Genomic DNA, 25573 nt, shown 5'->3' with positions numbered 1-25573 from the left:
TCGGAATATGCAGATATGCATCCTGTAAATCTATTGTGGACATATAATTCCCTTGCTGAACAAAAGGCAATATAGTCCTTACAGTTACCATCTTGAACGTTGGTATTCTTACATAACGATTCAATAATTTTAGATCCAGAACTGGTCTGAAGGAATTCTCCTTCTTTGGTACAATGAAGAGATTTGAATAAAACCCCATCCCCTGTTCCGGAACTGGAACTGGCATAATTACTCCAGCCAACTCTAGATCTGAAACACAATTCAGAAATGCTTGAGCTTTCACTGGATTTACTGGGACACGGGAAAGAAAAAATCTCTTTGCAGGAGGTCTCATCTTGAAACCAATTCTGTACCCTTCTGAAACAATGTTCTGAATCCAAAGATTGTGAACAGAATTGATCCAAATTTCTTTGAAAAAACGTAACCTGCCCCCTACCAGCTGAACTGGAATGAGGGCCGTACCTTCATGTGAACTTAGAAGCAGGCTTTGCCTTTCTAGCAGGCTTGGATTTATTCCAGACTGGAGATGGTTTCCAAACTGAAACTGCTCCTGAGGACGAAGGATCAGGCTTTTGTTCTTTGTTGAAACGAAAGGAACGAAAATGATTGTTAGCCCTGTTTTTACCTTTAGATTTTTTATCCTGTGGTAAAAAAGTTCCTTTCCCACCAGTAACAGTTGAAATAATAGAATCCAACTGAGAACCAAATAATTTGTTTCCCTGGAAAGAAATGGAAAGTAGAGTTGATTTAGAAGCCATATCAGCATTCCAAGTCTTAAGCCATAAAGCTCTTCTGGCTAAGATAGCCAGAGACATAAACCTAACATCAACTCTAATAATATCAAAAATGGCATCACAGATAAAATTATTAGCATGCTGGAGAAGAATAATAATATCATGAGAATCACGATTTGTTACTTGTTGCGCTAGAGTTTCCAACCAAAAAGTTGAAGCTGCAGCAACATCAGCCAATGATATAGCAGGTCTAAGAAGATTACCTGAACACAGATAAGCTTTTCTTAGAAAAGATTCAATTTTTCTATCTAAAGGATCCTTAAACGAGGTACCATCTGACGTAGGAATGGTAGTACGTTTAGCAAGGGTAGAAATAGCCCCATCAACTTTAGGGATTTTGTCCCAAAATTCTAACCTGTCAGGCGGAACAGGATATAATTGCTTAAAACGTTTAGAAGGAGTAAATGAATTACCCAATTTATCCCATTCTTTGGAAATTACTGCAGAAATAGCATTAGGAACAGGAAAAACTTCTGGAATAACCGCAGGAGCTTTAAAAACCTTATCCAAACGTATAGAATTAGTATCAAGAGGACTAGAATCCTCTATTTCTAAAGCAATTAGTACTTCTTTAAGTAAAGAGCGAATAAATTCCATCTTAAATAAATATAAAGATTTATCAGCATCAAACTCTGAGATAGAATCCTCTGAACCAGAAGAGTCCAAAGAATCAGAATGATGGTGTTCATTTAAAAATTCATCTGTAGAGAGAGAAGATTTAAAAGACTTTTTACGTTTACTAGAAGGAGAAATAACAGACAAAGCCTTCTTTATGGATTCAGAAACAAAATCTCTTATGTTATCAGGAACATTCTGCACCTTAGATGTTGAGGGAACTGCAACAGGCAATGGTACATTACTAAAGGAAATATTATCTGCTTTAACAAGTTTGTCATGACAATTATTACAAACAACAGCTGGAGGAATAGCTACCAAAAGTTTACAGCAGATACACTTAGCTTTGGTAGATCCAGCAGGCAGTGATTTTCCTGTAGTATCTTCTGGCTCAGATGCAACGTGAGACATCTTGCAATATGTAAGAGAAAAAACAACATATAAAGCAAAATAGATCAAATTCCTTATAAGACAGTTTCAGGAATGGGAAAGAATGCCAAATATCAAGCTTCTAGCAACCAGAAGCAAATGAAAAATGAGACTAAAATAATGTGGAGACAAAAGCGACGCCCATATTTTTTAGCGCCAAATAAGACGCCCACATTATTTGGCGCCTAAATGCTTTTGGCGCCAAAAATGACGCCACATCCGGAACGCCGACATTTTTGGCGCAAAATAACGTCAAAAAATGACGCAACTTCCGGCGACACGTATGACGCCGGAAACGGAAAAGAATTTTTGCGCCAAAAAAGTCCGCGCCAAGAATGACGCAATAAAATGAAGCATTTTCAGCCCCCGCGAGCCTAACAGCCCACAGGGAAAAAAGTCAAATTTTTGAGGTAAGAAAAATATGATAATTCAATGCATAATCCCAAATATGAAACTGACTGTCTGAAAATAAGGAAAGTTGAACATTCTGAGTCAAGGCAAATAAATGTTTGAATACATATATTTAGAACTTTATAAATAAAGTGCCCAACCATAGCTTAGAGTGTCACAGAAAATAAGACTTACTTACCCCAGGACACTCATCTACATGTTTGTAGAAAGCCAAACCAGTACTGAAACGAGAATCAGTAGAGGTAATGGTAAATATAAGAGTATATCGTCGATCTGAAAAGGGAGGTAAGAGATGAATCTCTACGACCGATAACAGAGAACCTATGAAATAGACCCCGTAGAAGGAGATCACTGCATTCAATAGGCAATACTCTCTTCACATCCCTCTGACATTCACTGCACGCTGAGAGGAAAACCGGGCTCCAACTTGCTGCGGAGCGCATATCAACGTAGAATCTAGCACAAACTTACTTCACCACCTCCCTTGGAGGCAAAGTTTGTAAAAACTGATTTGTGGGTGTGGTGAGGGGTGTATTTATAGGCATTTTAAGGTTTGGGAAACTTTGCCCCTCCTGGTAGGAATGTATATCCCATACGTCACTAGCTCATGGACTCTTGTTAATTACATGAAAGAAATGTAAATATTACTTAAATTACATAAGATATTGTCTTGGTTCCATCCCCTTACCAAACTGTCCCATTTTAAAGATGCAAACATAAAAATATTCCAAAATCCAAACTATTCCAAAATCCAAGCCTTTTCCAGTCCCACGCATTTTGGATAAAAGGTTTTCTACCTGTACCAGAAATGTTCATGTTAATATTGTATTGCATATATGTAAACATGTATCTAATAAATCACATCATAGATGTAAACATACAGAATACAAAAAGGCTTTTCAATATATATTTCAACATATCTTAATTTCAGAAGTACAAGGTTCAACTTTCAGGGAGGAGAAATAGGTCTTACAACTGGCTCAATTCTAAATAACGCCTTGACAAAAGTCTGAACATCAGGAAGTTTAACCAATTCTTATGAAAAAAAAACAACAACAAAAAAAACAGATAAAGCAGAAATCTGACCTTTCAAGGAACTAGCCGATAAACCCGGATTATGGCCATCCTGTAATAACTGAATTATTCTAGGGATCTGGAAGCAACACCAAGAGAACCCTTTAGAAGGGCACCACACAAAATTTGCTTTCCAAATCTTGTAGTAAATCCCGAGTTACAGGTTTCCTTGCCTGTATCAGAGTATCAATCACAGAATTTGAAAATCCTCTGTCTCAAAACTAGGCATTCAACCTTGAGAGCCTGATGGAAAAAGAGGACATTATGACAACAGGTCTTGTCTCAGAGGAAGAAGCCACGGAAGAATGAGGACATCTGCACTAGATACACATACCATGTCCTGTGGGGCCAGGCTGGAGTAATTAATATTACTGATGCTGACTCCAGTTTGATCTGAGCAATGACTCAAAGAAGAACAAAAAATGGGGGAAATAGGTATGCTAGAGGAAACTCATGAACATACCAAGGCATCTACCATGTGAGCCCTTGGATCGCTTGACCTTGCACAATACTTTGGAAGTTTGTGAATTAAGTGGTAAGCCATCAGAGCAATGTCTGGCAGGCCCCATTTAATCACTAATTGATTGGATATGTCCTGATGGAGAGACCATTCTTCTGGATAAACCGATTGATAGCTGAGGTAATCCTTCTAGTTGTTGACACCTGGTATGTGAATCGCTAACAGGGAGCGCTTATATCTCTATGCACAGGACAGACTGAGACACTTCCTGCATGGCCATCACCACTGTCGTGACGTCCGACTGGAAACTGATAAACTTTTCCTCCTTCAATAAGGGTCAGGCCTGTAGAATTCAGTTCCAGAATGTTTATTAGTTAACTTGCCTCTTAAGGAGATCAAACTCCTTGCGCTTTCGAGAATTCAAGACTGCCCCCCAGCCTAACAGACCAGCATTCACTGTTACAATGGACCATGATGGAAGAAGAAAAACAGCCCCAAGGGTCACAGAGGGACTTTGTGTCCACCAAAAGAGATATTGTCTGATGGATGAATCCAGTGCGATTTGTTGCTCCAAATGCAGATAATTCTTTGACCACTGACTGAGCATGGATACTTGAAGGGGACGCAAGTGAAAGGCGGCAAAAGGAACAGCATCTGAAGCAGATACCATAAGACCCACCACCTCCATGCACTGAGCTACAGATGGCATGCTCTATGAAGTTTTAACTTGTGTGGTTCTGTCAAACGATTAAGGACTGAATCTATTATGACTCCTAGAAATGCTACTATTGTAGCAGGATATAATGAATGAGCTTTTTGGGAACATTGACTTTCCAACCATGGTCTGGGAGGAATAATGGAAGCTTGCGAGTATCATGGCTATTGACAGGGAAGAAGCTTGCACCAGTATGTCGTCCAGATATGGTGCAATTGAAATACAACAAGATCTGATCACCGCTAACAGAGTGCCCAGCACCTTTGTAAAGATGAGTGGAACTGTAGCTAGACCAAAAGGAAAAAACACAAACTGGTAGTGCAAACCTCAGGAACTGATAGTGATCCTTGTGGATGGGAATATGCAAATACACATCCTTGAGGTCTATAGTATTCATAAACTGACCCTGTTGAATTAAAGGGACAGTCAAGTCCCAAAAAAAAAAAAACTTTCATGATTCAAATAGGGCATGTAATTTTAAACAACTTTCCAATTTACTTTTATCACCATTTTTGCTTTGTACTCTTGGTATTCTTAGTTGACAGCTAAACCTAGGCGTTTCATATGCTAATTTCTTAGACCTTGAAGGCAGCCTCTAATCTGAACCAGCTTTTGACCACTAGAGGGCAATAGTTCATGTGTTTCATATAGATAACATTTAGCTCACGCACGTGAAGTTACCTAGGAGTGAGCACTGATTGGCTAAAATGCAAGTCTGTCAAAAGAACTGAAATAAGGTGGCAGTTTGCAGAGGCTTAGATATAAAGTAAAGAGGTATAGAGGTAAAACGTGTATTATTATAACTGTGTTGCTTATGCAAAACTGGGGAATGGGTAATAAAGGGATTATCTATCTTTTTGAACAACAAAAAATCTGGTGTTGACTTTCCCGTTAAGAGCAGGATAGTGCGAATGGTGTCCATCTTGAAAGTGGGAACCCTAAAAAATATTCTTTAAATTCAAGACAGGTCTTAACTCCCTTCCTTCTTTGGAGACACAGGTACTGGGATAAAGCCTATCCTGTAACCCTGTAAAATGATATTTCGAACCCAGGGGTCCTGGACTGACCTGAAAAAAGACTGGTTAGGGGGCCTCACATTCATGATGATTTGGTGGTGGTGTTGGACTTCTTGGATTGCTTGTTCTTTGCCCATGAAGAACCAGGCTTCCAGGCCGACTTAGAGGGCTCAGGTTTCTGTGAAAAGGAAGACTCCTGATGAGCGAAAGGAACAAAAACTTATTTTGGATTTTTTATCCTGAAGAAGAAAGGTTCCTTTCCCATCAGTAACTATCTTAATAATGGAGTCCAAGTCGAAACCAAATCTTCCCCTGAAAGGAAAGTCATCCGACTATTTTTGACATTGATCTTGATAATGTCCATCACAGCATCACACATAAATGCTTGAGCCATTTTAAGGGCCTTAATGCAATTTTACAAATCTTCGGTAGAAGCATTGTCCACTACTATTTTGGCTAGGGAGTTACACCATAGTGTTCTGGCTGCAGCCACATAGGTGAGAGAGACTGCTGGTCTAAGTAAAAGACCTGTTTAAAAAAAGTTTCCTTAAGAAAGGCTCCAATTTGCGGTCCATCTCTAAAATGAAGTGCTATCCTCCATAAGGATAGTCTTACATTTGGCGAGAGTGGAAATAGCTCCATCAACCTTAGGAATCGTCTCCCACACTTCCACATTCTCTGTTCTGGAATGGAGTACATTTCCTAAATTTGGTGGAAGGAGCAAAAAAGGCACAGTTGGCTTTTTCCGTTCCTTGGCAATATAGTCAGAGACTAAATCAAGGATCTGAAAAACCTGTGGAATGTTTAGTAGAGCTTTGAAAACAATATTTAACCGATTATCAGGTTTGTTTTTAGCAGGCTTTTCCTCAGAAATTTCTGAAAGAGTCTTTGAAACCTCCTGAAAGAAGTTATAGAAGATATGCTCCACCTTAAATCTAAAGGTGTTGCCATATTCAGGATCAGGAACAGGTTCCTGATCATCTGATGACACTTCCACATCAGAACTAGAATTGTTTGCATCCTCAGAGTCAGAGCTCTGCAAGAATTTGGGGTTGAGGGGGAAGGATTTTGCACATTAACCTAATGAGACTGAGATAAATCCCCAGAATCCCCAGATTAAAGGGACACTGAACCCAAATTTTTTCTTTCATGATTCAGATAGAGCATGCAATTTTAAGCAACTTTCTAATTTACTCCTATTATCATTTTTTCTTCATTCTCTTGCTAACTTTATTTGAAAAGAAGGCATCTAAGCTTTTTTTGGTTCAGACCTCTGGAAAGCACTTTTTTATTGGTGGATGAATTTTTCCACCAATCAGCATGGACAACTCAGTTGTTCACCAAAAATGGGCCGGCACCTAAACTTATATTCTTGCATTTCAAATAAAGATACCAAAAGAATGAAGACAATTTGATAATAGGAGTAAATTAGAAAGTTGCTTAAAATGTCATGCTCTATCTGAATCACAAAAGAAAATATTTGGGTTCACTGTCTCTTTAACGCTTAGTTGGTTTGGGAATCGCTGCCAAATAATCTGTCATAATTTTGTACATGCTATTTTTAAATTCAGAAGTAAAATCAGTAGAATCCCCCCAAGTGACAAGTATTGGGCAAATTTCCCTCTGAGAACTGAATGGTTGCGGCTGGTTTGAACGCAAAATCTGAGGTACAGAAAACTCACAGATTTGATTGACCTGGCATGCTGGAACAGATTTGCAAAATATATATCTATATCTATATATATCAGAAACGGACACCTCTATAGCGATATCAGTGGGGACAGAGTCATTATGTTCCATTGTTTTATTTATAATAAAGTATGCAATGACACCCTATATAAGAATAAGTACAGAGAAAACCTGGTAGAGAACCTACACCACTATGAAAACACTCCCTCAGACACTTGAAATGATAGAGCATGACAATTTAGACAACTTTACAATTTACTTCCATGATCAATTTTGCTTAGTTTTCTTGGTATCCTTTGATAAAGGCTGATCTTAGGTGAGCTCAGGAGTGTGCACGTCTTAAAGTGAATGTCAAGTTTGATGAATCAGTGCACGGTTTTTAAAAACCCTATTAAAGACAGGGGCACTTTCATTCATCAAACTTTACATTTCACTCATTTGTTAAAATACTTACCTTTTAATATTGAAAAATAATTGCAGTAAAAAGGTTGTTAATTTGTTTTAAAAATGTTAAGACTTACCTGCTGTATTAATCTATAGCAACACAACAGAAATATATTGTAATTACAAGATGTTTACTGTCCCTTTAAACGTCACCAATGCAACAACAAGCTTATGTTCTTCTTTGCAGCTGGTGGATATACAATGAGATGGTGAGAAATATAGATGCTTGTATTTGACTCTTAGACCAACACAGTAGCATTTTATGTCTATAGAAAAGGGCTGAACAAATAACCCAACACCAAGTCTTGTTTTATTGCAGCTTCAGCTGCCTCTGTAAACCTTGAATAACCTTTAAAATGATACAGTATATTCTAGATGATCACTACGCTGCATTCACACAAATGATTTCTTAAATCAGCTCCCTTTCATATTGATTACACTTATTGTGCTGCAGCAGGTTTGTAACACAATGAGACTGTGATAGGCAGCTGAAATTACAAATGAATGCCCTGACAGGAGCAGGGGGGTGGGCTAATGACACATGTAACCCACGGACATCAATAGCAATGCTAAAATTCTATGGGGATACTGCAAGTACAATGTGAGCACTTCCCAACCTCCTGCATGGGCAACACCACATTGTTGTCTCTAGTTGTTGGGGCAAGTAGTACACCGACACTGAGATTTTCATGTGACTCATTTGGGAACAAAAATCTAATAAAAACAATTTCTCTATAATCAATTGCAATCTAGAATTGTGCTGCCATGACAACGGGGTTATAATTCAGCTGTATTTGATGGTTTCATGACCTGGCCTTAGTTCATGCTAAGGCTTAAGGACTGCTTTAAACACATAGATTTGCAGAGTCTAGAATGGTCCTTTTAACCCCCATAAAGTAGTAAAATACACAAGTAAAGTATTTTTTGGGAGCCTCAGAGAACTGCAGATGTTAAGCAGAAACTGCTGTTAAGTCAATCAGCAATGCTAGTCACATGACCCAGTTGTGCTACTAGCACTGCCGACTGGCTCAGTGGCAGATTCCACTTGGAACCAGCAGTTCTCTGTAGCCCGTGTGGTACTTTATAAACTAATATATTTGCAATAGCAGTAACATTATATGCTCTAACAAACAAGAGCGTGTCATATTTTTTTTCATTATAACGACCCTTTGAGCTAAGACTCTAAAGCTCTCTGGTCTGTTGAGACTTTGTAAGATGCTTCATCAGAATTATTGTTTTATTGTTGTTTTAAAAGCAATTTTTACCTTGGGAACTGTGCCTCTCATTAAGAGTTCACCAATATTCTTTTTTGTTAATGAAAGACACTTACTTTACAATACAATAGAAAAATAAGCTGATTATTTCTCTCCATGGTGGCAAGCTTTTAAGAATCGGGCTCATAGAGAGAAAAGGGGAGATATGTACTTAAAGGGACAAAGCCAAATTTAAACTTTCATGATTCAGATAGAACTTGCAGTTAAGATCAAAAATAGTTGCCAATTATCTCATTATCCATTAGGTGGTCTGCAATTAGTTGGTCAGTTGCACGGCACCAGCTGCTTCACTCCAAGTAACTCTTTCACATGGTATTGTGCAAAAAAATTGTATTTATTCATTTTTTAAATATTTTTTTCCATCCGATTAATCGAATAGAAAAAAAAAAAAAAAAAAAAAAAAAACCTCACATGGTATTGTGCAAAAATGATTAATTGGAGTGAAGCAAGCTGGTGCCGTGCAACTGACCAACTAATCTATGAGATTTATTGGCAACTATTTTTATGCTCAATCTTACAGCCCTAAACAACTTTTCAATGTATTTCTATTATTAGAATTTGCTTTGTTCTTTTGGTATTCTTTGTTGAAGACTAAACCTAGTTAAGCTGGTAGGAGTGTGCAGGTGCAGTCTATGGCAGCAATGTTTATAACTATGACACTGCTACCACCTGAAAAATTGATAATAGTAAAACTGGAAAGTTGTTTAAAAGTTTCATGCTCTATCAGATCAATATAAGTTTAATTTTTACTTTACTGTCTATTTAAAGGGTCATGAAACCCGTTTTTTTTTCTTTTACGATTTAGAGTATGAAGTTTTAAACAACTTTCCATTTTACTTCTATTATCCAATTTGTCTCATTGTCTCGGTGTCCTTTGTTGCAAAGCATACCTAGGGTAGGCTCAGGAGCTGCTGATTGGTGGCTGCACATATATGCCTCATGTTATTGGCTCACCTATGTGTATTGCTGTTTCTTCAACAAAAGGATACCAAGAGAAAGAAACAAATTATATAATAGAAGTCAATTAAAAAGTATTTTCTATCTGAATCGAGAAAGATACATTTTGGGTTTCATGCTCCTTTAACTCAGTTGGCTTTCTATCAAGTGCTTTCAAACAGAAAGAAACTCTGGAGCATTTCTGTTACATTGTATTGCTTTGTACAAACTGGTTGTTAAAGGGACAGTCTACACCAGAATTTAAAAGATAGATAATCCCTTTATTACCCATTCCCTAGTTTTGAATAACCAACAAAGTTATATTAAAGGGACATTATACACACATTGTCATATAACTGCATGTAATAGACACTACTATAAAGAATAAGATGTACAGATACTGATATAAAAATTCAGTATAAAACGGTTTAAAAACTTACTTAGAAGCTCTCAGTTTAGCTCTGTTGAAAAGGTAGCTGGAAAGCCCACTGCAAGAGGGAAATAAGACACTCCCCCCCTCCCCATTCTTTTGCATATGAAAAGACCCTTTACACAAACAGGAGCAAGCTGGAGTAGGTATCTGACGGTATTCAAATAAAACTTTGTGGCTTGGTTAGGAGTCTGAAAACCAGAGCAATGTTATTTAAAAATAAGCAAAACTATACTTTTTTTTAAAAAAACAAACAAAAAAAAAAAAAAAAACCTTATCGGCTATATAAATAGATCTACAAAATATTTATGCAAAGAAAAAAAATAGTGTATAAATGTCAATATAATACACTTTTTACCTCTGATTACCTGCTGCTATCTAAGACCCTGCAAACTGCCCCCTTATTTCGGTTCTTTTGACAGACTTGCATTTTAGCCAATCAGTGCCGACTCCTAGTTAACTCCACGTGTGTGAGCACAATGTTATCTATATGACACACATGAACCAACACCCTGAAGTGGTGAAAAACTGTCAAAATGCATTCCGGTAAGAGGCGGACTTCAAGGTCTAAGAAATTAGCATATGAGTCTACCTAGGTTTAGCTTTCAACAACAATTGGAAAGTTGTTTAAAATTACATGCCCTATCTGAATCATGAAAGTTTATTTTGGACTAGACTGTCCCTTTAAAGGTTAGCATAACTACTATTTATATTTGTAAAGACATTAGGAAAGGGCCTGAGGAACTGTATATCCTAGAAGTTTACTTCTGGTCCCTAAAGTTTCATATTATTCTATCAACATTTGAAAATGTGTCAGGCGTCACAATATTCCTGAATTATAAAAGTTGCAAAATCGGATACAAATTTGCCAATCAACAGCTTAGAAATAGTAGCGGATATACCTGGTGACCTCATTAATCACAAAACAAAAGCAAGTTCACACAAGTTCATAAACCCAGAGAACATAAAAAACGAATTCCTTATGAAATGCAGACAATGCAGTGTATATTCCTTCAGGCTTTTAAATTTCACCCAAAAATGTCACAATGACGGAATTGTGTTTATATTTAGTGCACTAAATCTACTGTGAGCACCATAAATAAAATATTCCATCTCTCCGGTTGCCGTTGTGGTTATTGCCTGGAGCTTAAATCTAATAGATATTTCCACTTTGCATACTCCATAAATATGATTACATATATTAAAATGAACCCTTTTTTTTAAATAAATCTGTTTTGTACATAGCCACTTGTAGGTTATTTTATTCAGTGCACTTCTATTTATCTTCTGTGTATATTGTGCTTACTATCTTACGGATTTTAAAGTATATAAGTACTTTAATGAATAAAATCAGTGTTCATGCCGCCCTATAGATTTTTCAAGACCAGATTTGCTCAATCTATTTAATCTGAACTTCCCCTGTACAACAACACTGAATATATTTGAACTTTGCAACACTGACACATAAATGAATTTGACATGAACAGCAAATTCACTTGGGACCAATAGGATAACACTGCAGGGGTTAAAACAGAGTTAGAAAAGGGCTTTTGATTCATATTAATACACCACGTTGTTTGGTTTAAGGGACATAAAAGTGTATTAATAAAAAGGCATTTATTTTTGTTAGAACTTCTAAAAGTGTAAACTTATTTACTTTGTAGGATAGCCTTATCCAAGGTCACTCACAGCGTTTGTCATTACCGCCTCTAATGGACGTTTATACGTTTTATGCTAATCTAATAATAAGAATAATAATGCACACACAATCTGCAGTTACATTTTGTGCGCGTTAAACACATACAGTTCAAGGGTGAGTAGTGGATAAATTACATGCTTTTAAAAAAAAAAAAAGTGCATGTAATTATTCCACTATAAATATACACTCTGGATTATACCATCAATATACAGTACACTATTTAAAAAAACAAAAAGTGTAATGGAGCAGCTCAACAAGTAAAAACTAAAAATGTGCACCTCATTTTACTGAGCAGTCTATCATCTCTCACCGTAATGTGATCAACTAGTTACCCAGTCTATACCACGTGAATCGCGCATGCGCAGGAGATACCATTACAGGGCCACTAATGTCAAAATTAAACTTTCATTATTCAGATCGAGCATACAGTTTTAAGCAAATTTTCTCCCTTCTCTTGGTATCTTCATTTTAAAAGCAAGAATGTAAAGCATAAGAGCCAGCCCATTTTTTGTTCAGTACCTAGGTTGTGCTTGCTTTTTGGTGGCTAAATGTAGCCACCAATCAGCAAGCTCTAGTCAGGGTTCTTAACCAAAAATGGGCCGGCTCCTTAGCTTACATTCCTACTTTTTCAAATAAAGATACCAAGAGAACTAATAATAAAATGGTAATTGGAGTAAATTAGAAAGTTGCTTAAAACTGCATGTTCTATCTGAATCATGAAAGGAAAAAAAATGGTTTTACTATCCCTTTAATGTCACTAGCAGTTGATTTAATAATAGTATTTGTGCATTGCATCACTATTAGGAGGATTGAGGGATTTATAAAGTATATTCATAAACTGTGCATGATATACCAATGACAGCCGTGTATCCACACATCAGACTTCATTAGAACATTATTAAACAAGTGTTTATTTCTGAGAGTTTAACCCCTTCATAGTTACATTTCTCAGGCTTGATGCACTGCTGATTTTACCTCTGTGATTACCTCGTATCTAAGCCTCTGCAAACTGCCCCCTTATTTCAGTTCTTTTGACAGACTTGCATTTTAGCAAATCAGTGCTGACTCCTAGGTAACTCCACGTGCATGAACACAATGTTATCTATATGACACACATGGACTAACACCCTCTAGTGGTGAAAAAAATGCCAAAATGCATTTAGATAGATAAGGAGGCGGCCTTCAAGGTCTAAGAAATTAGCATATGAACCTCCAAAGTTTATCTTTCAACAAAAAATACCAATATAACAAAGCCAAATTTGTGATAAAAGTAAATTGGAAAGTTGTTTAAAATTACATGCCCTATCTGAATCATGAATGTTTATTTTGGACTTAACTATCCATTTAAAAACACTGGGCAATAAAATATACTTTTAAGGGGTGTATTTTACTCAATGAGGTATAAGTAAAAAGTATGACCCTCCCAAAGTAACTTGATACTGGGAACAACAGACGTCTATTGATCTTTAGCAAAATCATTATCTGGCCCAATAAAGCAACCTGTAGCACCATCAGTCCTTACATTTCAACACTGTTCATCTGCCCTAGTCATGTGACCAAACTACTACAAAATGACATCCTAATACCAATTAGACTTGCTGAGCTGTCACCAAGGCAATCTGCTTCAATAAAGATATTAACAAGGAATTTACCCTTCCACAAACAAGTCCAGTTTAGCCAGTTCATCAGACAGCCCGACCAGCACATCCAGAGTGCCAACCTTAAAACAAAAGAGGAGAGAAGAGGTTGATACATTGCTTATGCACAACAAAAATGCATTTTCAGATTTGCAGGTTATGAAACAAGAAAAGCCACATGGTTTTTAGAAGCCATAGAAAGGTAAACTACAGTGGGGGAAAAAAGTATTTTGTCAGCCACCAATTGTGCAAGTTCTCCCACTTAAGAAGATGAGAGAGGCCTGTAATTTTCATCATAGGTATACCTCAACTATGAGAGACAAAATGTGGAAACAAATCCAGACAATCACATTGTCTGATTTGGAAAGAATTTATTTGCATATTATGGTGGAAAATAAGTATTTGGTCACCTACAAACAGATTTCTGGCTCTCACAGACCTGTATCTTCTTCTTTAAGATGCTCATCTGTCCTCCACTCATTACCTGTATTAATGGCACCTGTTTGAACTTGTTATCAGTATAAAAGACACCTGTCCACAACCTTCAAACAGCCACACTCCAAACTCCCCTATGGTGAAGACCAAAGAGCTGTCGAAGGACACCAGAAACAAAATTGTAGACCTGCACCAGGCTGGGAAGACTGAACCTGCATAAGGCAAGCAGCTTGGTGTGAAGAAATCAACTGTGGGAGCAATAATTAGAAAATGGAAGACATACAAGACCGCTGATAATCTCCCTCTATCTGGGGCTCCACGCAAGATCTCACCCCGTGGGGTCAAAATGATCACAAGAACGGTGAGCAAACATACCAGAACCACACAGGGGGACCTAGTGAATGACCTGCAGAGAGCTGGGACCAACGTAACAAAGGCTACCATCAGTAACACACTACGCCGCCAGGGACTCAGATCCTGCAGTGCCAGACGTGTCCCCCTGCTTAAGCCAGTACATGTCTGGACCCGTCTGAAGTATGATAGAGAGCATTTGGATGATCCAGAAGAAGATTGGGAGAATGTCATATGGTCAGATGAAACCAAAGTAGAACTGTTTGGTAGAAACACAACTCGTCCTGTTTGGAGCAGAGAGAATGCTGAGTTGCAACCAAAGATCACCATACCTACTGTGAAGCATGAGGGTGGCAACATCATGCTTTGGGGTTGTTTCTCTGCAAAGGGAACAGGACGACTGATCCATGTACATGAAAGAATGAATGGGGCCATGTATCGTGAGATTTTGAGTGTAAACCTCCTTCCATTAGCAAGAGCATTGGAGATGAAACATGGCTGGGTCTTTCAGCATGACAATGATCCCAAACACACCACCCGGGCAACAAAGGAGTGGCTTCGTAAGAAGCATTTCAAGGTCCTGGAGTGGCCTAGCCAGTCTCCAGATCTCAACCCCATAGAAAACCTTTGGAGGGAGTTGAAAGTCCGTGTTGCCCAGCGACAGCCCCAAAACATCACTGCTCTAGAGGAGATCTGCATGCAGGAATGGGCCAACATACCAGCAACAGTGTGTGATAACCTTGTGAAGACTTACAGAAAACATTTGACCTCTGTCATTGCCAACAAAGGATATATAACAAAGTATTGAGATGAACTTTTGATATTGACCAAATACTTATTTTCCACCATAATTTGCAAATAAATTCTTTCCAAATCAGACAATGTCATTGACTGGATTTGTTTCCACATTTTGTCTCTCATAGTTGAGGTATACCTATTATGAAAATTACAGGCCTCTCTCATCTTCTTAAGTGGGAGAACTTGCACAATTGGTGGCTGACAAAATACTTTTTTGCCCCACTGTACACCAAATGAATAGAAGCCATAAGAGAGAAAGAAAAAACATAATTAAGCTAAAGTTAAAAAAAAAAAACACTAAAGAAGTTCTGGGTATTTGTGAGACATATAATTACTTATTTCTATACAGTATTCTCCACAGAAAATTTTGCCAGCCAATATAACACTTTGTAAAATTATAACATTTTCTGCTATCCAAGGCACAAAATTAGTTGATAATCAGTACAATAAGAATTAAAAAAAAATAAAAAATGATTAGCTCATTTAGTTTAATTTGGCTTAAATTTCAGCTGGGTGGTGCCCCCATTAAAAAGGTCCTGAGGAGAACAATGCTATATAGTTATAAATGACAGTACACTAAAGTCAAGGTGAAAAAAAATGTGTCTTTAAAATCACAATTTACTACACACACAGCAACACACTACTGGGAGCTAGAAGAACACATTGGGTGAGCCAATGACAAGAGACGTGTGTGCCCCCTTCAATCAGCAGCTAGCCCCCAATAGAGACTACTAAGGTATTCTTTTCAACAAAGTTTAAGAGAACAAAACAGATTAAATAACAGAAGTAAACTTAAAAATTGTTTAGAACTGTTTGCTCTCTCTCACTGGTTTTCAAACCTGTCCTCAGGCCTCCCTAACAGGTCAGGTTTTCAGGATTACTTTGGAAGAGAGCAGGTAAAATAACCAGGTTTACTAATCAGCTGATTATTTCACCTGTGCTCCAGTTCAGATATCCTCAAAATCTGGCCTGTTAGGGAGGCCTGGGGACAGGTTTGAAAAACAGTGCTCTATCTGAATCATGTTGGTTTTAAGATTCCATTAAAGACACTCAAGTCAAAAAAAATCTTTATAAATACACTTTCTGGGGAACAATATCCTACTGAACTTGTGCACAAGCTCACAGGGTATACGTAGTCTGTGATTCATCACATGATGCAGGGGGCCGGAAAATATGAGAAAGAAAAAAAAAATTATCTACTGCTTTTTGAAATTCAGAGTAGGTGTCAAATCATTCTTTTTATTATGCAATCCTACTGCATTGAGTGGTCCTTTAAATTCATTTTTATTTAAAGCGACTTACACCAGACGCTTATTAACAAGACATGAACACGGAACCACCCCTTTGGTGGAACAATTCTAAGATAAAACTAAACAAAATATTAGTAAACAACCAAAAAAAAAATCAAAATTTAATCAGAAAGCAGAAATGGGCTAAATTACGTAGGACACTAATTTTATGCTAATGTTTTTCACTATAACTTTTTTTACAAGTGATTTTATGCACCATTAAGTACACAACGGTACAGCATTTACTTCCAGCACAACAAAAGGTTACAGCTAGACATGAAATGAGCTTTCGCCACATCATACTTTGCAGGTCTTATGACTGGTCACATGAATGGAAAGTTCCACTCATTTACAGCAAACTGATGTTTCAAAGCTTAGTTATCTAGGTCTTAAAATGACATTATAGGGAAATGGAAGACAAAAATTCAACTTCTATGGTTCGTACACAGCATACAATTTTATGGGACTTTTCAAAGTAATTCTATCAAATTCTCTTGGTGGGTAGGTTTAGGACCAGCAAGGCACTACTGGGAGATGCATCTTGTAATTGTCTGACCAGATGTGTTCAAATAGCTCCCAATAGTACACTGGTGCTCTGAAGATTATTTTAACTATGTGTTTAATCCATTTACATAACTTAAACACACAGGGATTGATCACAATCCTTTAAGGGAAAAAAACAAATGATTTGTCTACAAAAATCCTCAAAGTATAATGATGACTTCTAAAGGATTCTAATCAACTGCAGTTATATGCAAGCAGCAGTGCAATAATAAAATGCTCAAACATAAGTTTTTTGTTTTCCAATTTTACATCCATTAAAAGATAAATTTTTATATTTCCAAAAGTATAACTGAGCAATTAATACACTGAAAGCAATCTGTATAAAAAAACAAAAACATAAATTATGCAAGAACTTACCTGATAAATTCATTTCTTTCATATTGGCAAGAGTCCATGAGCTAGTGACGTATGGGATATACAATCCTACCAGGAGGGGCAAAGTTTCCCAAACCTCAAAATGCCTATAAATACACCCCTCACCACACCCACAATTCAGTTTAACGAATATCCAAGTAGTGGGGTGATAAAGAAAGGAGTAAAAAGAATCAACAAAGGAATTTGGAAATAATTGTGCTTTATACAAAAAAAGCATAACCACCATAAAAAGGGTGGGTCTCATGGACTCTTGCCAATATAAAAGAAATTAATTTATCAGGTAAATTCTTACATAAATTATGTTTTCTTTCATGTAATTGACAAGAGTCCATGAGCTAGTGACGTATGGGATAGTAATACCCAAGATGTGGAACTCCACATCACTAGAGAGGGATAAAATAATAACAGCCATTTTCCGCTGAAAAAAATAAAACCACAGCCAAAAAAATATAAGTTTTTCTAATAATTGAAAAGAAAAAAAAACTTAAAACATAAGCAGAGGAATCAAACTGAAACAGCTGCCTGTAGAACTTTTTCTACCAAAAACTGCTTCCGAAGAAGCAAATACTGTACATCAAACCGGTAGAATTTGGTAAATGTATGCAAAGAAGGCCAAGTTGCTGCTTTGCAAATCTGATAAACTGAAGCTTCATTCTTAAAAGCCCACAAAGTGGAGACTGATCTAGTAGAATGAGCTGTAATTCTCTGAGGCGGGGCCTGACCCGACTCCAAATAAGCCTGATGAATCAAAAGCTTTAACCAAGATGCCAAGGAAATGGCAGAAGCCTTCTGACATTTCCTAGAACCAGAAAAGATAACAAATAGACTAGAAGTCTTCCTGAAATCTTTAGTAGCTTCAACATAATATTTCAAAGCTCTTAGCACATCCAAAGAATGTAAGGATCTCTCCAAAGAATTCTTAGTATAAGGACACAAGGAAGGGACAACAATGTATCTATTAATGTTGTAAGAATTCAGAAGCTTAGGTAGAAATTTAAATGAAGTCAGCAAAACTGCCTTATCCTGATGGAAAATCAGAAAAGGAGATTCACAAGAAAGAGCAGATAATTCAGAAACTCTTCTAGTAGACGAGATGGTCAAAAGGAACAACACTTTCCAAGAAAGTAGTTTAATGTCCAAATAATGCATAGGCTCAAAAGGAGGAGCCTATAAAGCCTTCAAAACCAAATTAAGACTCCAAGGAGGAGAGATTGATTTAATGACAGGCTTGATACGGACCAAAGCCTGTACAAAACAGTGAATATCAGGAAGCTTAGCAATCTCTCTGAAATAAAACAGAAAGAGCAGAGATTTGTCCCTTCAAAGAACTTGCAGACAAACCCTTATCCAAACCATCCTGAAGAAACTGTAAAATTCTAGCAATTCTAAAAGAATGCCAGGAGAATTTATGAGAACACCATGAAATATAAGTCTTCAAAACTCGATAATAAATCTTCCTAGAAACAGATTTACGAGCCTGTAACATAGTATTAATCACCGAGTCAGAGAAACCTCTATGACTAAGCACTAGGCGTTCAATTTCCATACCTTCAAATTTAATGATTTGAGATCCTGATGGAAAACAGACCTTGAGACAGAAGGCCTGGTCTTAATGGAAGTGGCCAAGGTTGGCAACTGGACATCCGAACAAGATCCGCATACCAAAACCTGTGAGGACATGCTGGAGCTACCAGCAACACAAACGATTGTTCCGTGATGATGTTGGAAATCACTCTTGGAAGAAGAACCAGAGGCAGGAAGATATAAGCAGGTTGGCAACACCAAGGAACTGCTAACGCATCCACGGCTTCCACCTGAGGATCCCTGGACCTTGATAGGTACCTGGGTAGGTTCCCGTTTAGATGGGAAGCCATCAGATCTATTTCTGGAAGACCCCACATCTGAACAATCTGAGAAAAACACATCTGGATGGAGCGACCACTCCCCCGGATGTAAAAGTCTGACGGCTGAGATAATCCGCTTCCCAATTGTCTACACCTGGGATATGAACCGCAGAAATTAGACAAGAGCTAGATTCCGTCCAAGCAAGTGTCTGAGATACTAATTTCATAGCTTGGGGACTGAGAGTCCCACTCCGATGATTGACATATGCCACAGTTGTGATATTGTCTGTCTGAAAACAAATGAATGGTTCTCTCTTCAACAGAGGCCAAACCTGAAGAGCCCTGAAAATAGCACTGAGTTCTAAAATATTGATTGGTAACCTCGCCTCTTGAGATTTCCAAACCACTTGTGCTGGCAGAGATCCCAGACAGCTCTCCAACCTGAAAGACTTGCATCTGTTGTGATCACAGTCCAGGTTGGACGAACAAAGAAGGCCCCTTGAACTATACGATGGTGATCTAACCACCAAGTCATAGAGAGTCAAACATTGGGATTTAAGGATATTATTTGTGATATCTTTGTATAATCCCTGCACCATTGGTTCAGCATACAAAGCTGGTGAGGTCTCATATGAAAACGAGCAAAGGGGATTGCATCTGATGCTGCAGTCATGAGACCTAAAACTTCCATGCCCATAGCTACTGAAGGGAATAATTGAGACTGTAGGTTCCGGCAAGCTGAAACCAATTTTAATCGTCTCTTGTCTGTTATAGACAGAGTCATGGACACTGAATCTATCTGGAAATTTAAAAAGGTGACCCTTGTCTGAGGAATCAAAGAACTTTTTAGTAAATTGATCCTCCAACCATGTCTTTGAAGAAAAAACACTAGTTTGCTTCGTGTGAGATTCTGCAGAATGTAAAGAATGAGCTAGTACCAAGATATCGTCCAAATAAGGAAACACTGCAATACCCCGTTCTCTGATTACAGAGAGTAGGGCACCAAGAACCTTTGAAAAGATTCTTGGAGCTGTCGCTAGGCCAAATGGAAGAGCGACAAATTGGTAATGCTGGTCTAAAAAAGAGAATCTCAGAAACCAATAGTGGTCTGGTTGAATCGAAATATGAAGATATGCATCCTGTAAGTCTATTGTGGACATATAATGCCCTTGCTGAACAAAAGGGAGAATAGTCCTTATAGTTACCATTTTGAAAGTTGGCACTCTTACATAACAATTCAAAATTTTCAGATCCAGAACTGGCCTGAATTAATTTTCTTTCTTTGAGACAATGAATAGATTTGAATAAAACCCCAGACCCTGTTCCTGAAACGAAACTGGTATGATTACCCCTGAAAGCTCCAGGTCTAAAACACACTTCAGAAAAGTCTGAGCCTTTACTGGATTTAAAATGGGGAGAGAGTAAGCGCTAAAAAGCTTAAAAGGCTAGTAAAAGGTACATTTTAATACATATAAAAATTTACAAATGGCAATCAGACGCATGGATCCATGTCTGACTTAACAAAAAAATATATAATAAACAAATCTAAAAATATCTAAAAATATCCAATGGAGTATAGCATGTGACGCTGACTTAGTGAGCCAGTGATAAGGAGTTAGAAGGACATGTACATTCAATAATATAAACAACTTAAGTGAGTGATTGAGTGCACACAATAGCTTTCAACAAAGAAAAATAGCATTCACAAAAAAGAAAAATAGCATTCACAAAAAATAGTGTTCACAAAAATTGGCGTACATAAAAAATGTTCAAATGTTCAACCGGTTATATGTAAGTGAATCCAGTAGTGTTTCCTCCAAAGTGACGTGTAGAAATATAACGTGAAGTCAATAATAGTAGAATGTAAACGTTGAGTGGGTCAAATTATTGTGGTTCAGCTGCTAAATTAAAAAATTGTAAATCCGTGAGGTGTATAAAAATAAAAATAACTTGTGAAAAAATCCACGTGGAAAACTTGAATTCAAATGATAAACAAAGGTCAAAAATCAAAAGACAAAAATAGAAAATCAGTGATAATATTAAAAAGCACTAAAGATATAGTGAAAACAAATCCTTAATTCAGATGTTAAAAATCCTTGGTAAGATCCATAACAAACAAATACATCGATAAAATACCTAAAAGGGAACAAAAGAGAAACAAATAGTGCAACACTGTATATGATATATAATATAGGTAATTAAAACCAAGCTCACCAGTATGCCAACGCGTTTCGGCCTAGACTAGGCCTTTCTCAAGACTATCTGGATTTGCTGGGATGCGTGAGAGAAAAAATCTTCTCACAGGAGGTCTTACTCTGAAACCTATTCAGTACCCTTGAGAGACAATACTCTGAATCCATTGATTTTGGACAGAATCTGCCCAAATGTTTTGGAAGAATCTTAATCTGCCCCCTACCAGCTGAGCTGGAATGAGGGCTGCACCTTCACGCAGACTTGGGGGCTGGCTTTGGTTTCTTAAATGGCTTGGATTTACTCCAACTTGAAGAAGATTTCCAATTGGAACCAGATTCTTTGGGGGAAGGATTAGGTTTCTGTTCCTTACTTTGTCGAAAGGAACAAAAATGGTTAGAAGCTTTAGATTTACCCTTAGGTCTTTTATCCTGAGGCAAAAAAAACTCCCTTCCCCCCAGTGACAGTTGAAATAATCAAATCCAACTGAGAACCAAATAACTTATTACCTTGGAAAGAAAAAGATAGTAATCTAGACTTAGATACCATGTCAGCATTCCAACATTTGAGCCACAAAGCTCTTCTAGCTAAATTAGCTAAAGACATAGATTTAACATCAATTTTGATGATATCAAAAATGGCATCAGAGATAAAACTATTAGCATGTTGAAGCAAGCTAACAATGCTAGACAAATCAGGATCCATTTCCTGTTGCGCTAAACTTTCCAACCAAAAAGTTGATGCTGCTGCAACATCAGCCATAGAAATGACAGGCCTGAGAAGATGGTCAGAATATAAATAAGCTTTCCTTAGATAAGATTCAAGTTTCCTATCTAAAGGATCTTTAAAAGAAGTACTATTTTCCATAGGAATAGTAGTACGTTTAGCAAAAGCAGAAATAGCCACATCAACTTTGGGGATCGTTTCCCAAAACTCCAATCTAACTGCTGGCAAAGCATACGATTTTTTAAACCTTGAAGAAGGAATAAAAAGTACCAGGCCTATTCCATTCCTTAGAAATCATATCAGAAATAGCATCAGGAACTGGAAAAACCTCTGGAGTAACCACAGGAGGTTTATAAACAGAATTTTAACGTTTTAATATCAAGAGGACTAGTTACCTCAATATTCAATGTAATCAACACTCTTAACAAGGAAAGAATATACTCCATTTTAAATAAATAAGTAGATTTGTCAGTGTCAATATCTGAGGGATCTTCTGAATCAGATAGATCCTCATCAGAGGATAATTCAGTATGTTGTCGGTCATTAGAAATTTCATCAACTTTATGAGAAGTTTTAAAAAGACCTTTTACGTTTATTAGAAGGCGGGATGGCAGACAAAGCCTTCTGAATTGCATCAGCAATAAAATCTTTTATATTCACAGGTATATCGTACATTAGATGTTGAAGGAACAACAGGCATTGTACTATTACTGATGGATACATTCTCTGCATGTAAAAGCTTATCATGACAACTATTACATACCACAGTTGGAGATATAATCTTCACAAATTTACAACAAATGCACTTAGCTTTGGTAGAACTGTTATCAAGCAGCAGGGTTCCAACAGTGGTTTCTGAGACGGGATCAGATTGAGACATTGTAGAAAATTTGAGAGAGAAAAAAAAAAAGATAAAGCAAAATTATCAATTTCCTTATATGGCAGTTTCAGGAATGGGAAAAAAAATGCAAACAGCATAGCCCTCTGATATAGAAAAAGGCATATAGGAATGGGGTTTTAAATCATGAAATTATTTGGCGCCAAGTATGACGCACAACGCAAACTGAAAAATGTTTGGCGCTAACCACATCCGGAAATGACACACTCGCGTCATTGTAGACGCAACCTTGTGAAAGGAACTCGGCGTCAACTAAGACGCAGGAAATGACAAATTTGCGCCATCGGACATACCTTCGCGCCAAAAAAATTCTCACGCCAAGAATGACGCAATAAACTTGAAATTTAATGAAAAAGCAGTCAATTGAAAAACAACTATACCCCAGGTAAGAAAAATATTTTCCTAAATATGTTTTTCTCCCAAATATGAAACTGACAGTCTGCAAAAGGAAATATAAATAAACCTGACTCATGAAAAATATAAGTACAATATATACATTTAGAACTTTATATTAATGCATAAAGTGCCAAACTATAGCTGAGAGTGTCTTAAGTAATGAAAACATACTTACCGAAAGACACCCATCCACATATAGCAGATAGCCAAACCAGTACTGAAACAGTTATCAGTAGAGGTAATGGAATATGAGAGTTTATCGTCAATCTGAATAAGGGAGGTAGGAGATGAATCTCTACGACCGTTAACAGAGAACCTATTAAATGGATCTCCCGCGAGGAAAACCATTGTATTCAATAGGTGATATTCCCTTCACAACCCTCTGACATTCACTGTACTCTGAGAGGAATCTGGCTTAAAAATGCTGAGAAGCGCATATCAACGTAGAAATCTTAGCACAAATTTACTTCACCATCTCCATAGGAGGCAAAGTTTGTAAAACTGAATTGTGGGTGTGGTGAGGGGTGTATTTATAGGCATTTTGAGGTTTGGGAAACTTTGCCCCTCCTAGTAGGATTGTATATCCCATACGTCACTTTGTTTGCATAATTTACAAGGTTTTGCAAATCAAAGGCAGTCCAGGTAAACACCATTGAAAAGCTTGGTGGAATTAATGTTTCTGATCTTCTTTGCAGTGGTCAGTTAGGAACAGATGCCAGTGCTCTGATGCAACTCATCGATGTGGAAAAAAGTTGCAGGGTTTGTTAAAGTTCACCAGAAAAGTATAAAGGCAAAACAATTTTCTAAAGTATTTTAAAGCAAAAGCAGGCAAAATAACAAATTATGCTTACCTGATAATTTTATTTCCATCGTGGGGAGGAGAGTCCACAGCTTCATTCATTACTTGTGGGAATTAGGAACCTGGCCACCAGGAGGCGGCAAAGACAACACCAGCCAAAGGATTTAATCCCCTCCCCACTCCACTCATCCCCCAGTCATTCTGCCGAGGGAACAAGGAACAGTAGGAGAACAAATATCAGGAAATAAATGGTGCCAGAACAATATATTAAATTTATGTCCGCCCATCCGAGAAACAGGCGGGACCTGTGGACTCTCCTCCCCACGATGGAAATAAAATTATTAGGTAAGCATAATTTATGTTTTCCATCTAAAGGGGTGGAGAGTCCACAGCTTCATTCATTACTTGTGGGAACATATACCCAAGCTTTTAGAGGACACTGAATGAAACCGGGAGGGTAAAATGCAGACCCTTAATCTGTAGAACCTCTCCCAAAAACAGCTTCCGCAGAAGCAAAAACGTCAAATTTGTAAAAAACTTAGTGAAGGTATGCAAGTAGGACCAGGTAGCAGCCTTACAAATCTGCTCCATAGAAGCCTCATTTTTGAAGGCCCAAGACAAAGCCACCGTTCTAGTTGAATGAGCCGTGATCCTCTGAGGAGGCTTATGTCCCGCTGTCTCATAGGCCAAGTGGATAAAGCTCCTCAGCCAAAAGGACAAAGAAGTAGCAGAAGCCCTCTGACCCCTGCGCTTCCCTGAATTTACAACAAAAAGGGATTTAGATTGTCTGAAATCCTTTGTGGCCTGAAGATAGAACTTCAAAGCACGAACCACATCCATATTATGAAATAACCTCTCCTTAGGAGAAGAAGGCCTAGGACATAAAGAAGGAACAATTATCTCCTGATTGATGTTACGGTTAGACACCACCTTGGAAAGAAACCCCAAACCTGTGCGAAGAACAGCCTTATCCGCATGAAACACCAAATAAGGGCGCTCATATTGCAAGCTCAGAGACTCTGTGTGCGATGCAATGGCCAACAGAAAGAGAACCTTCCATAAGAGAACCCTCTGTAAGAGAAACTTCCATAACAGAACCCTCTGTAAGGCCTTAAGTACCAAGTTTAAGCTCCAAGGCGGAGCAGCCTGCCTAAAATCAGGCCCGATTCGAGACAGGGCCTGAACAAAAGATTGGATGTCAGGAAGATCAGCGTGTCTCCTATGCAACAGAACAAATAAAGCCGAAATTTTTCCTCTAAGGGAACTAGCGGTGAGACCCTTCTCC

General features: G+C 37.7%; 1 protein-coding gene across 1 annotated transcript in view; it reads right to left on the bottom strand.

Moving 5' to 3' along the window:
- Positions 1-25573, bottom strand: part of LOC128661095 (V-type proton ATPase subunit C 1) — a 229817-nt gene that overhangs the window by 176470 nt on the left and 27774 nt on the right. Inside the window, exon 3 of the mRNA XM_053715264.1 lies at positions 13639-13706. Coding sequence (XP_053571239.1) covers positions 13639-13706 — 68 coding nt within the window. The remainder of the gene's footprint in view (positions 1-13638; positions 13707-25573) is intronic.

Source organism: Bombina bombina, chromosome 5, assembly GCF_027579735.1.
Source record: "Bombina bombina isolate aBomBom1 chromosome 5, aBomBom1.pri, whole genome shotgun sequence".
NCBI classification, from domain to species: domain Eukaryota; kingdom Metazoa; phylum Chordata; class Amphibia; order Anura; family Bombinatoridae; genus Bombina; species Bombina bombina.
This window is presented reverse-complemented; position numbering and strand designations above follow the sequence as displayed.